At 44.3% G+C, this 13,609-nt stretch overlaps 2 protein-coding genes across 4 annotated transcripts in view; one reads left to right on the forward strand and one right to left on the reverse strand.

The window, feature by feature from the left end:
• The window catches only part of camk1da (calcium/calmodulin-dependent protein kinase 1Da), a 35,894-nt gene extending 28,976 nt beyond the window's left edge, over nt 1-6,918 (forward strand). The window contains exons 11-12 of one of the 3 annotated variants that reach the window (XR_009767590.1): nt 4,895-5,389; nt 6,901-6,918. Coding sequence is in view for 1 of the 3 variants with exons in the window: in XM_061668032.1 (XP_061524016.1) it covers nt 32-156 (125 nt within the window). In the remaining 2 variants the exon portion in view is untranslated. Of the gene's footprint in view, nt 1-31; nt 4,739-4,894; nt 5,390-5,594; nt 5,758-6,900 lie in introns of those variants that run through there. The other 2 variants (XR_009767589.1, XM_061668032.1) reach the window with 2 other exon arrangements.
• ccdc3a (coiled-coil domain containing 3a) lies at nt 6,394-13,584 on the reverse strand. Its single transcript, XM_061668037.1, has 3 exons — nt 12,363-13,584; nt 11,394-11,571; nt 6,394-7,983 (listed from the first exon to the last, which is right to left on the reverse strand). The coding sequence occupies exons 1-3, from the start codon at nt 12,749-12,751 to the stop codon at nt 7,678-7,680; spliced, it is 873 nt and encodes a 290-aa protein (XP_061524021.1). The 5' UTR covers nt 12,752-13,584; the 3' UTR covers nt 6,394-7,677.
• Between the last annotated feature and the right edge of the window lie 25 nt (nt 13,585-13,609).

Consider the following 13,609-nt stretch of genomic DNA (forward strand, 5'->3'; position numbering starts at 1 on the left):
TGTGCGTATTGGTCTGACTTGGCTCCTCCAGGTGTTCCCACGCCTGCCACTCCCTGCAGCCTGGCCTCCGCAGCCGCTTCTCCCGCGGCGGGGGCCGAGCTGAGCCGACCGCACCCCTCGGCCGTTCCCGCCCCGGTGCTCACGGAGACCAAGTGACGCCAGGTGTCGCGGGGGACCAGCTGGGAGGCCACGGCGCTGTGAGGCGGAGGGACGAGAGCAGGAGAGGGAGAGGATGGTCCTCTTGGTTCCGCCTTTCGTCTCCTCACTAAACTTCTTCATGGAAGTGTCCCGCCAACACCGTCCTCTTCCTCCTCTTCCTCCTCCCCCCCAAGCTGGTTCCTCGCCCTGCTCCGAGAAGAGCAGAGACCTCCATTTGTAATCACACAGCGCCACAGTGTGTGCCCACACGACATCTCTGACTCTCGCTGAGCATGTTTGTCAGCTTGCCTGGCGCTGGATCACATGAATCAATGTCAACTTCCCTCCTGAATCTCATCTTTCCTTCACTAATCTAATTATCTGGATGTTTGTTTTTTTCTTTTAACCTTCGGATTGACTGTTGGCAACTGGAATGTTTTCATTGTTCTATTCGTGCGGTTCATTTAGAAGGAGGTATTTGTACTTTTCAAAAGGCCATCAATGTCTAATTAGCAGGAGCGTTTCTGTTTAAAAAAAAATAATAATTAAAAAAAAAAAAAAAAAAAAGAAAAAGAGACCATTATCAAGACGATCAGTCGTCACTACCTCATGCTAATGACCAGTTTTTGAATTGAAAAGCTTCTCCCGAAATGGAGTCCAGGTGGTTTTCCATAATCCACAGCTAGCTTTGTCTGCTTCATCCCTCCGTCTTTGCTTTGACTCATCTCTGCTCCCGTTGCACACCGAGTTGATTGTTTTTCATTCATATTTCAAATGGTACACATGGCTTGTCCGACTGTGTGTTTGTGCTTTAAGAAGTGCTTTAAAAGTACCATATGACTGTTGAGAAAGGAAAATACGAGTTAGTGCTTTATGTATTTTGCACAGCGAGAGTCCAGATACGTTCTCAGACGCAGATTAAACGCCACCCACTGATGTTTATCAGACAGGAAGAAGAGATTTTATCGAGCATTGTACTTCTTTATTATACTCGTTACTTTTGAATGTTTTTCTGACTATTGCCCTTAAATGGACTCGTTCAGGTTACTATGAAACATTTACAAATGTACGCTGTGTGGACAAAAGCCTTGCGACGCCTCTTAATCGATGACTCAATCTCGTTAGTTCCCCCTCGATATTTCTTTTTCCGCATATCAAGACGGCAGCGGAGCGGGCGGAGTGGTTACAACGTCTGCCGCTCCGTTTTGAAGTTCAAATCTTGCCTCCGTCCTTCCCGTGTGGAGTTAGCGTGTTCTTCCTGTGCTTGTGTGTTTTTTTTCTGGGTACTCCGGCTTCCTCCCACATCCCCCAAAACACGCCTCTTAGGTTCATTGAAGACTCTAAATTGTCCATAGGTGTGACCGTGAGTGTAAATGGTGGTTTGTCTATCAATTGGCTGGTGTACCCTGCTTCTCCATCCAGAAAAATGGATGGATATGAAGACATGAATGGCCCGTCCACCAATAGAGAAGCAAAGTGTGATTTAGGTGACTACAAATAGTATATCTTTGGTCATCTATCTATGCCAGCGATGTACAGTGACAGGCAGAAGATTACTCTTCCACTAGATGGCAAAAAGTACAATGGTGTATCCATGATGATTTCATGAATTAAACTCTTTGTGACATTTTAGTTTGGTGGCGTGCCATGAGATTTTTGTAATGTAAAATATGTGCCTTGGCTCAATAGAGGTTGAGAAAAACGTGGCTCTGGGTGAATAGACGCAACTCCAAAATCTTCCCGAAAGTCTTCCCATTAGCCGTCGTACCGGCAACACTTTCCATACTTTCTTCCGTTTCGCTTACCGTTGACGTGATTTCGATGCCAGGTGTCCCGATACTTTTGTCCATAAAAGATACATATTGTTTGTGATGACGTCTGTGACTTAGCTCCCTCCTTTTTCCGCGCGGTTTTCTCAATAATCGTTTTGCCTTCACGATTGTCCAAATTTGAAAACGGCCTGCTGCTTTTCCTCGCCGCTCTCTTTTCGAAGCCATGACGTCGCCGCGCTGCACCCGGTTCAGTCGTGCTCAGGGAAAACTGCAGCTGCACTGTGTGCTGGCGACCCGCCGCTTTAGTTTCACTTTCACTCCTGAAGCTTGTTTGCATGGCTTGCCGCGATTGGTTACTGGTTGGCGTTGCGTTGAACCAGCTATGTAAAAGGTCGCGCATCCATGACCTTAACCATTACCACGCAGTACAGTGTGGGTCGGTTCAGTTCGTTCAGCTTTGTCCGTGTTAAATTGTGATATCTCGTCCACAAATACAGTGGTACCTTGACCTAGTCAGAAGTCAGAAACAACGACAACAACGCGGCATTCCAGTATTTATTATTGTTATTATTATTATTATTTTAAATTGTGTCAGTGGCTATAATGGCCTTTGTTTTTGCGGCGAAAGCAGAGCAGCACGATTTCGGCCCACTCTCACACATATCAGATTGTCATTAGATGCTATCCCTTTATCGTGAATATGGAGCCAAAGACCAGAGCAAAGAATATTATGCGCATTCACACAATTTGACGAGGAAGCTATGATACTTTGATCGATTTTGGATGATTTCCGATGATAGTTATTGTTAGTTGCCAACTCGCCATCTTTTTTTGGTATTCATCTCCTCCCCCGAGAGTGCTTCTGCCGAATGTTTAAATATAATGATCCATTTGTTAAAATGGAGAAAAATCCACCATGAGGATGTCTGTGATAGTGTTATGTTTTGTCTCCTTTTGTTGGTTCTGTTCGACTTTTTGGATCTTATTTGCCATGCTTGCATGTATTTATGCCGCTGCATGGAAGACAAACTGTATATTCCCAGGACCCTGAATCTGAACTGACTTTGTCCTGTGTAGCCTCTGGTTCTTTTAGCGTGTCTTTAGATGCATGTTGTCTCAGTGAACCGTCTTGACAAAGTGTGTATGTGTGTTATTTTTATTTATTCAAATGTGAGTGTGTCAAAGTAGTCAAGTTTCATCTCCAGAGATGATTATTTTCAAAACATGAGCGCCATTTTTAAAATTCCACGTTTGTCTCAGAGGAAAGCAACCGTCATTAATGGGGGAAAAAAACAAAAACAACAAAACCTTTACACATAAGGGCTTAATCTGATTATTCATGATGACCCTGTCTGCCGTACGTATTGACATGGATTGCTATGCATTTTCAACATTCATTTTCAGTGCTTTTCCGTTGTGCACGAAAAATCCAAAAATGTCAAGTATATTAATTGGAATCTTGCACAGGAAAGAAGAGCGTGCTCTTCAATCCCTGAAATTCATTTACATTTTTTTCTATTTGAAAAAACTAACTCTCAACCATTATTGACTATTTCAATAATGTTTAGTGTCGAATGACTTGATGAATGCGCTGTACAGCGGGCAGAGGCTTCATGATCATACTCCTCTGGGCTTCTGTGTCTTTGCTTTTGAATGAAACACTTCAATGTTTAAGATGCTTGTACAAAGATTGTGAATATAAATGATCATTTTCAAGAGCTTTGCTGTTCTGGCTTGCGGGAATGGACGAGCGATTGTGCGCGCGCGCTTCCTTGTGTTGATTGTATTGTCTTTGGAATGTCCAGATAGGGGGGAATAAAAATGAAATTCCCCTTTAGAGTTTTGACCTTTGACAGTGCGGTCGAATGCTCAGTGTTTCTGTACCACTTCAGTGTCAGTGAAGCAACATTTAATGATCTCAGGCTTACGTTTTTGCCATTTTAAAGGAAGAAATCCAAAGCTGTGACAACTCTGAAACACACTGTTATGGAACGCAAGTGGTTCCCATTGACGTATGTGTATTGTGTAAAAATAAACCAATCCTGGCATCCATGACTAACTTTTAGATACACAATCGCGTTTCAGTTCTACAAACGGGTCTCTCTGAAAAACAATGTATTATGTAAACTATAAACTGTATTTAATTGATAGAATGGTGCTGATTGTTACAAGGTGATATAAACTCTTCAATGAGTCGTCGTGGCTCAATTGTTTTGTTAAAGTACTTCAGTAGCTCGTTCATGCATGCTCGCTCACCCCATAAGTTTCGACGGACTTTCTGCCACCGAAATGTCACTCCGCCACGCAAGCACCCATCGCGCCGACACGCCCAGTGTGGCGCAGACGGGTCTGCCAAATTGGCAAAAAAATGCCAGCGAGTCTTCAACACACGTTGCGCAGTCTACGAAAAATAATAGAGCCCAAAGAGCAAAGTGTGGTTGAATAAGTTGGACAAAATATCGTGGATTTGTACCTATTGAACCCCGCGATAAAGGAGGGTTCAAAGTATTGGCTTATCTCAACATAATTAGGTAATTTGCCTCAAGAGGTAAAACAAGCGTAAAACTATTTCACAGAACCCAATTAGGGCCTCGGCTATTGTTTGTGAGACTGAAACTCAACACGGCGGTTGTTGTCGTGACCCACTGGCTGTCCGTGTGTTCATCCTCGCCCATCCGGTGCGCCACCGTCACGCTCAACGACACCCTCGCGTCTCGTAACGGGCGCCGCCTGCCGCTCTGATGCTTGTGACTTTGCGTGTCCATGGGGCTTGTATATCGGATGCCTTCGACAATCATGTGCACATATCAGTTACCGTGACGACACAGACTGGATTGTCTTTTGTTCTTCTATTTTTTCCTGGAATAAATCCTGAATGATCACTGAAACGGTTGCTTTTTTTTTTTTTTTTCCCACGCATGCATTTCCTCACACACTCCATGTTTGATATTGATATTCTAATTGTGCTTTTTGTCCACCAGCAGGCTTTAAGCTCCATGCATGTGGCAGTATGGCCGAGTTTACCATCACCATACCGAATAGAGCGTATCAGGTATTTGGTGGAAAACAGATGTCGAGCAGACGAAAGGCAGATGCTGCAAACTCTCAAGGCAATTGTTACCTTTGTTGGCTCAAGTTGGAATTCTTTATTAGATTCATGCAAACACACTTTCTACAGATGCTGTTTATTTTTTTTTAAATGTGCACCAAATTTGCCACTTATTTAATACCTGTTTTTTGAAGTTAATTTAACTGAAAACCTGCCAGTCGAAATATTTTGACATGCCGCCATATGTTTTCTTCATCTTCTGAACCTAATCTTGAATTATTACGGTGCTTCTGATGGCTTGATATGTCTATAAAAGATTTACAAATGCCTGTAAATCTTCCAGATTTTCTTGCCTGCAGGTTAAGCTTGGAAAAAAAGAAAGAAGATCCTATTTCCCTCCAGGGTTTTCGTGGGAAGTAAAGATGCGGAGGTGATGTATTTTCAAATGTCGTCAGATGAAGCGGGATTTAGCAACGCTGACGTTTACGCTTAAGTTTATTGCATAATGCGTAATTTCTTCAGAAATGTGTCATTTGTTCAAAGCAGCATAAATACTTATTGATACCATACGTTAAACTAATTGCATCTGAGACAGAGCAAGAACGCTCAAATCACTCACTCTTCCTTCCTTCCAGAACCTTTTCCAGGCTGAATTAGTGAAATCTTTCAGCGACGTCCTGCTGTTCCTGCCCCTCACAAACACATTCCATTCACTTGATGAACCACACGTGCACATGTGTCCTCTCCCCAGATATTCCACACATTAGAGCCTATCCTCTGACCTACTACTCTCTTAACACGTGCGGGCCGTGCAATAACGTAGGGCCGAGCTATTCAATTAAAATTGAAGAGGTCTTGGCCAGAATTTGTATTATTTTTTTTTTTTTTAAAAAAGGAAAACTGGTATTGAAAAAATATTCCAATGATAGGTCTGGGTCCCACACCTTTAGTGTCACTTATCTACAGTTGTCATCACATATTGTATATTTACGATTACAGGGAAACAGAAAATGGCACAATGGCATTTTCGTAGCAAATTATGCAAAGCGTTAAGCAATGTATTATGTTTACAACTTGACTTTTCTTTTTTTCTCCTTTTCTTCTATTTTAATAGTACAGTTTTTCTAAGTGTGGTTTGAGCGTTAGCATTCAAACTGCATGTTACGATGGCTTACGATAACAATAAATACACATTTTAGGAATACAACCTGTCTCGTTTTTGATCATCATTTAAGCCTACTACGCTACTGTAGTTTAATGTTGGTCTGTATGGTAGTACTTGGAGAGCTAAGTATTTTTTTTAGGCGGTACTCTCCTTGATCTAAAAACCTTTGACAACCACTGTACTGACTGTATATAGAGCACTTTTTGGTGGAAATTCTACTCGTCTGACACAAATGATCTTTCATACATCACAGCCACACGTTTGGTCCAAATGCAATTTAATATTAAAAAATATATATTCACATTCCATCTATTTTTTTTTTCATACGTCAAAATACGAATGAAAACATAACATGATACTTCGTAGCCAGTGAGATCTCTGCGCAAACAGACCGAACATTTCATTGTATGTACTTTAATAAGTGAAACTGGATGTAAAGGAGGTCAGAAATTCACTGACCAGAGTTCAATTGGATTCAGTAATCAACAGAATGCTTTGTAATCATACATTGCAGCATTGTAAATACCGTTAAATGTCAGCAAAGTCCATTGATTGTACCAGCTTCCCGTAACACGATATCAAATACGCTATTTGCTGATGTTGCAACTAGTAGCTTGATTTTCACTCTTTCCACATTTAGACAATCACCTGTTTATGACTTGATGTGGTGAAAAGCAAACAGTGACGCATTCCTCATTTTCCACCCAGACTGTGAAGCGTAGTGTCGTAAAATTAAAAGTGAGTCCACCACCTAACCGCTGCGCTTGTTCACACAGAACTCAACAACGCTGACTTTCAATGGCATTCCATCTGACCCACGCAGATGTCTGTGTCTGGGGTTGGACGAAAGATGCACAAAGAAGGCCTCAACACTGCAACGCTACCTGTGAGAGGCAAGTACAACTGTACTTTGATTCTCCTTCAGGAGGCCTGTTTTTGTGATCTGGTCCCATAAAATCTGGATCGAGACCAATTTTGTGTTATAGCAATCCAGTCCACCTGCAACATCTTAAATTTGTTCCGTGAACTTGCATAATGCAGTCCCAACAGTTTATTTCCTTCATTTCATAGCGTTTCTCTTGACTGCACTGCTTCCAATATGTGAATGTGGATGTTCGATTTTTTGGGGGGGCCAATCAGATTTCAGCCTCTATGTGCTGCCATGTCCATCTAATCTGCTCAGGACCTTCAGAATTAGGAGTGCTGTCTGATGTAATTTAAACTCCATAAGCAATTGGACTGCTTCTTTAATCATTCAGATTTCAAATTTGCCCTCACAGTGCCGTCAGCATTTTCCCATCCTCCGGTTGGTTAGTCAGAGCAAAAGTTAACAGCCAACTCCAACGAGCAATAGTCTGCGCTACACATATTAATACTAATTCGTGATTCGAGTGGCATAAAGAGGTGGATTACTTTGAGTAAGTCCCCACTGAAGGCCCGGGCAAAAATGCACTGCCCGCCACAGTAGTAATCATGCGTACAGTATTTTATTTACAGAAGCTCCATGATAGTTTTAGTCCATAAAGACCGCCCAGCAGTCTCTCGCTGTCCACTCAGAGTTGCATTCTCTGGCGTAAGGCCGGGCCGGCGTATCGCCCTGGTGGAGGTTCTTCCTGGGTGACGGTGTTGAGGTGATGGCCGGCTCGGCGCTCGGCCGCCTTGAGCTTCACCAGCAGGTCCTGCGCCTCTTGCTCGGCCTTGCGCGCGGCCTTGCGGGCGTTCCTCAGGGAGCGCTTCACCTTGCGGACGCGCCCCTTCAGCTGCTTGTTCCTGCGCTCGGCGGCGGCCAGGCGCTCCCGCAGCTCCCGGCATCGCTCCTCCTCGTCGAACAGCGCCGCCTGCACGGAGGAGCACAGCAGCTGGAGGGGGGAAAGGTGAGCACAAAGTCAGCACGGAGGCTGCTTGTTTATTTTCCTCACAAAGTGGAGGACAAACCTCTCAGCCGCTGGCTGCGTAAGTAATGTGATTTACCCAGCATGCAATTTGAGTACATTGCTATGCTTCGTTCATCACCACACACCAGGAATACTACAGAAGCCTCTTATTGTCTGATATGGTTTTTATTTAAGTCTGAGTGAAAGAAGGTATGAAGAAAGTAGGTATGAAACCAAAACATGCCAAGAAAAGGGGAAGGAAGACAGGATAAAAGTCAGAGGAAGGAGGGAAGAAAAGTAGTTGGAAGTAAAGGAAGGAAGCAAAATTAAAAGTGGGTCGGAGGGGGGCGGGAAAGGGTTAATGAAGGAAGAAAGTAAGGTAGGAGTGGATGAAGTAGGTGAGAAAGATTATTGTATAACATGTATGTATTGGATCTCAGATTTGAGTTGGATGAGACAGTGACAACGTAGACCCACGCCCAAATATAATGTGGCCTGGCCACTTGTTCGGCAGAATTTGTATTCTGAAACCAAATGCCCACTTGGGACCAACTGTTCCACTCTTAAGGATGATGAGAGATCAAATCACTGCTCTGTATTAAATACAAAATTTAACAAAAGAAAAAAAAAAAGAAAGCACCGACAAGATACCAAGTTGCCACGAAAGGCAAAAGTATCAACAACGCTACCTCAAAGAGGACACAGGATGATTGTAAAACCCTCAGAAGCCCCCCACCGGCCCTCTTCTTTGATGACTCAGGGGCCCTAATTTTCCAACAGAGCTGAGCCCAACTGCCCGGCTTGAGCGCTCCTATAGTCCCCCTGTGGTGTGCGTGCGTGTATGTTTGTGTGAGTCGCCATATGGGTTGTGGAGACAAATCAACATCGTGCACATATACATTTACCCCCTTATTTGGTCTGTGATAGCACAAAACTGTGATAATAATACTTGGTGTTGATTGGCGCTGCATACTTTTATATGTAAAAGAATAATAGAATGACACGCAACTAAATTATACAAAGTGATTTGTAGTTTGGGTGAACCAACCTTTTACTTGTCCCAAACAAATAATGCAACATGAAATCGTGTTGGTCCATGTTCTTACAGTGTGCACCCTGTCATAGGGTCCAAGGAACGCGCTCTGTGGGATACCCAAAACACACACACGCGGCATCTGTCAAAACACCCGGCTATCACCTGCCTGCTGTTAAATGATCATCTGTACAAACACTGTTGAAGAGCCGCATGCACTGTAAGAGTAGAACATTCAAGTTCAAGAGTACAAAAGAAGCAACGGCTTCTCGAACTGCACCAGTCTAAAACAAAACTGTGAACATTTTTAAAGGCTAGTCTTTAAATCTACATTGATATGATCTCCGGGCAGGAGTAGCATGTCCTGAAATAATAATGCCGTTGAATGAAGTGGCTGAAAATGCCCCGACCTATTCATTCTTGGAAAACCAGCAAGATCGAAAAGTAGAATAATATATTTGATTGATAAATTTTGATAAATAATAGAAACATTTGAACCAAAATCCTTCATCTACTTTTGGGGGGATGAATTAACTACCTTTCAATACTCTGAAAGTCCACATCCAGTAAAATATTTACGAGAGCCATAAAACAGGTTTCCAGCTTCAACATTCCCCGCATAGTCGTTAATCAGCGCATGGCCATTAAATGTTAATCTCCTGATTAAGAACTATGTTGCAAACGAGCCCTGACTTTTCCATTATTATATTTTACTGCATATAAAAATGATGTGCCTGAAAGGGGCTGGAAAACTAAATAATGTGGCTTATCTTTCAAGAGAAAGATTACCGAACATCCTCTGATAGGAGAAGGCTCGAAACAAAAGCTTAATGAAAGGGTTTGGAAGTGGAGGAAGTCTCTTGTGTGTCCTTCAGGAGGGGGTCAGGTTCCCTCGGGGGTGGAACAGCAACGCCTCCGCCCACAAGTTTAGGGCAAAGTTGTCTTGAAAGCTTAAAGCGCCGACAGGGGGATGAAAAAGCTTCGACGTTTTTGTAAACTGTACAGCAAGAGGTGGCGAAAATGCTAGATCTCTTTTTAAAAGGGCCTCCATAAATTCTTGAACATCTGTTTGGCATCCTGCCTCGCCCTGACCATCGTGACCCCCCCCCACCCCCGAGACATGCGAGCGCTTGTCCTCGACACGAGTCTGGCGGTCAAAGCCGCATAGAGCAAGGTAGCTCCTTGTAATTTACACAAGAAAGAATAATAAAAGCCACCATAAATTCTTTGCGAAACAACCTGCCATTAAGCTGCTTTCACTGTGATTTGTGCGTGGGAGATGGAAATCATCAATAACTTTCTTGTGAATCCGGAAACCCGTGGATTGCCACATTGTCATCCTACTAAAACCTGAGATAATAGACGAAAAACCTTGACTTGTGAGTTCAATTTGTTCCATGACCAACTCATAACAAAGTTTTGCTGTAGAGCAAATACATTTCCCCCATTGAAATGAATAGAAGTTTGATTAATCTGCACCAGCCACCCCCAGTTGTCCCATTCAGTAAATTGTCAAAAGTGCATCGGCGAAAAATAAATAAATTGGGACACTCTTAAGTCTTGGGCACCACTGTAGTCGCAACAGATCCCTCCCCGTCTCTCATGAGAGGGTCCGGCTTCTGGCCGATCCCAGGTCAGGGGCGTGCGTTTTCTTTGCGCTCATGACAGAAACGACCATCGCTGCTATTTGACCTTGCACTATGTTTTCACACAGCCAATCAGTCGCTTGCATTAATCCTGCCCAGCTGCCGCTTTGTGTGTGTGTGTGGTTTTTTTTTCCTCTCTCAAAGCCCTGACTTTTGACTCACCTAATAGGGCCCAATTTTCCCATTGGACCCCCACAGTTTTTTCACTACTTAATATGTTAATAGGGGCCCGTGTGTATTTGTGTGTATGCGTTGGTCAAAAAGGTAGTTACTTAGCGATCTTTTCCACATTCTTGTCTGCAGGGCCAGAGTCACAATTTGTTTTCCATTGTTCATGTAGATGGTTGATGTGCTATTGATTGGTTGTTTTTAACTGATCAACGAAGCAGCAAGGGTTGCCATAGCAACAAATCACCCAAACTGACAGACTTGTACATAGGGGCATATTGTTATTATCACTCGGAGATCTTTTGGATCAAAGGTTATGAGCATTTTAATACACTAATACACTCTTTTTTTTTTTGCTCGTAGGAAAACAATAGTGTGAATCAGAGACTTGAAACTAAGACTAATACAGTTTTCTCCACGAGAGTATGTTCGCGTGCCTTCAGAATTTTAATGCTACACTCCTCAGTTTCTCCTGAAACAACACCCCCCAATCACTGAAATGATTGCTACGCCTCTGCTTGTACGGGGCATTGATTGTGCCACCTTACCCTGCTGTCCTCCACCGTGTCCCACTCGGGACTGAAGGTGTGGAACGGCTGGCTCCCCTGGGTGCAGTTGGAGAACTGGAAGAGGCTGGAGAAGGTGCGCCGGTTGTCGGCCGTGTCGGGAAAGATGGCGTCCTGGAAGTTGACGCTGTGTGGCAGGATGTTGTAGTTCTCGTCCATCCTGGTGGAGAAATTGCCAAAGATCGGATGTCAAAGATGTCTGGTGGGATACATTGTCGCCATCTATGATATTTCTTGTCAATCACTTACTCTCCCTAATGTTTGATCTGTTAACATGCATTACACCATTGGGTCTTAAACCGGGGTTTCTGCATCCCCGAGGGTCCACGAGCCGTCGCTTGGAGGTCCGCAAAATCCATCCATCCATCCATTTTCTGAGCAGCTTCTCCTCACCAGGGTCGCGGGCGTGCCGGAGCCTATCCCAGCTGTCATCGGGCAGGAGGCGGGGTACACCCTGAACTGGTTGCCAGCCAATCGCAGGGCACATAGAAACAAACAACCATTCGCACTCACAGTCACGCCGACGGGCAATTTAGAGTCTCCAATGAATGCATGTTTTTGGGATGTGGGAGGAAACCGGAGTGCCCGGAGAAAACCCACGCAGGCACGGGGAGAACATGCAAACCCCACACAGGCGGGGCCGGGGATTGAACCCGGGTCCTCAGAACTGTGAGGCTGACGCTTTGACCAGTCGCCCGCCGTCCGCAAAATCGTTTTTAATAAATTACTATGGCGTATCATTTATACATAATAATTACTCCTCCCTACCTTGGCTTTGGGCCAATTACGAGTTCTGATGTGACTGTGACAAATCTGAGCAAAGATAGATGAAAAGATTTGTGACAAAAGTAGGCTGTTTAATTGGCGTTAGGATGATGAAGACTTTCCAAAAGGTTTGAGAAACCCTGCATTGCACACATGCTAACACTATTGCACAATGTAAGCGCATACCTGAGGAAGAAGAAGTAGGAGTAGTTCTCCATCACCGTGTGAGACTGACAGGAGAGGTAGCCCAGCCCGGTGAAATTAAGCCGGGACCCCGCCGGGACCTCCAGCATGCTTCCCCAGGCTTGGTCGCACAGCAGCTCCACCTCCGCCGAGTACAGCAGCCCTTCCTCCGCGCCCTCGTATCCGTATCCAAATCCGACGGGGAGCGAGTTGTAGAGGCTGTCCGCCCCGCCACCGAGGGGCTCTCGGTGGATGGCCAGAACCCGAGCGTACACGATGATTTCGGCCAACTCCGCTCGGCATCCCTCGCTCAGTGGCCGCCACTCGGACGGCAGCTGGCAACCGTGCGTCAAAACGCCAAGCAGTGCAAGGAGAGCAACCGTGAAAGTCATTCCCGACCCTGGACTGATGTTGCAAATGCAACTTGAGTTACAATATCGCGATAATAAACACCGCAAGTCGCAGTCTGAAATTGCTCAGCTCCATAAATTGGAAAAGTTGCATTTAAAGAACGTTGCAATGAACCTGCTCCTAAGTGCAAAACATTTGCAGCCAATTCCGAAGTGTTGATCTCGCAGGAGCTCTGCAGGGAGCAGCGGTGCTGCATTCACGGACTCGTGCAAAAGTGGGTTCAGTCAGATCATTGTGGGCTGATTGGTGGAGATTGGAGAGGTGCGCTCTTTCCAGAACACACAGCGTCACACGAATTCCCCATCGGCATCACTTTCAAGAAAACCTTCTCAGATGGACACGTTTAAGTTCTGGTACTGTCAAACAAGGGTCAAGGGTTAAAAAAAATATAATATATATATATATATATATATATTATCGCTCGCTGATGTTACAACCGTCAATTAACAGGCACACACACACTCAGGAGTTCAGATATTGCAATATTATTACTCCCCGTTTGTTTGTGCGTAATTGCGCCTATATAACCCTGCCATCTAGTGGATTTTAAATTGAATATCATCAACATGGCTGAATGAAGGTTCCGACGTAACCCGAATTCGTAGGTCGTCTGTCACTAACTAACTCAGCGAGATAACTCAGTGTTAAAGCCATAATAATGGTAAATACTAAATATTTGCGCGGAGTTGTTAATATTGCGCCGTTAGGGATCGTCGTAAACCGAGGACGCACTTTGTCGTAGATACAGCTGCCTGAAATCCGTTTCGTGACGTCACATCAAAGAAATCGAAGGGAAACAAAGGCGTCTTCAGAATAAAAGATTTCCGCGTTCTGACGGC

Source organism: Phycodurus eques, chromosome 22, assembly GCF_024500275.1.
Source record: "Phycodurus eques isolate BA_2022a chromosome 22, UOR_Pequ_1.1, whole genome shotgun sequence".
NCBI lineage: Eukaryota > Metazoa > Chordata > Actinopteri > Syngnathiformes > Syngnathidae > Phycodurus > Phycodurus eques.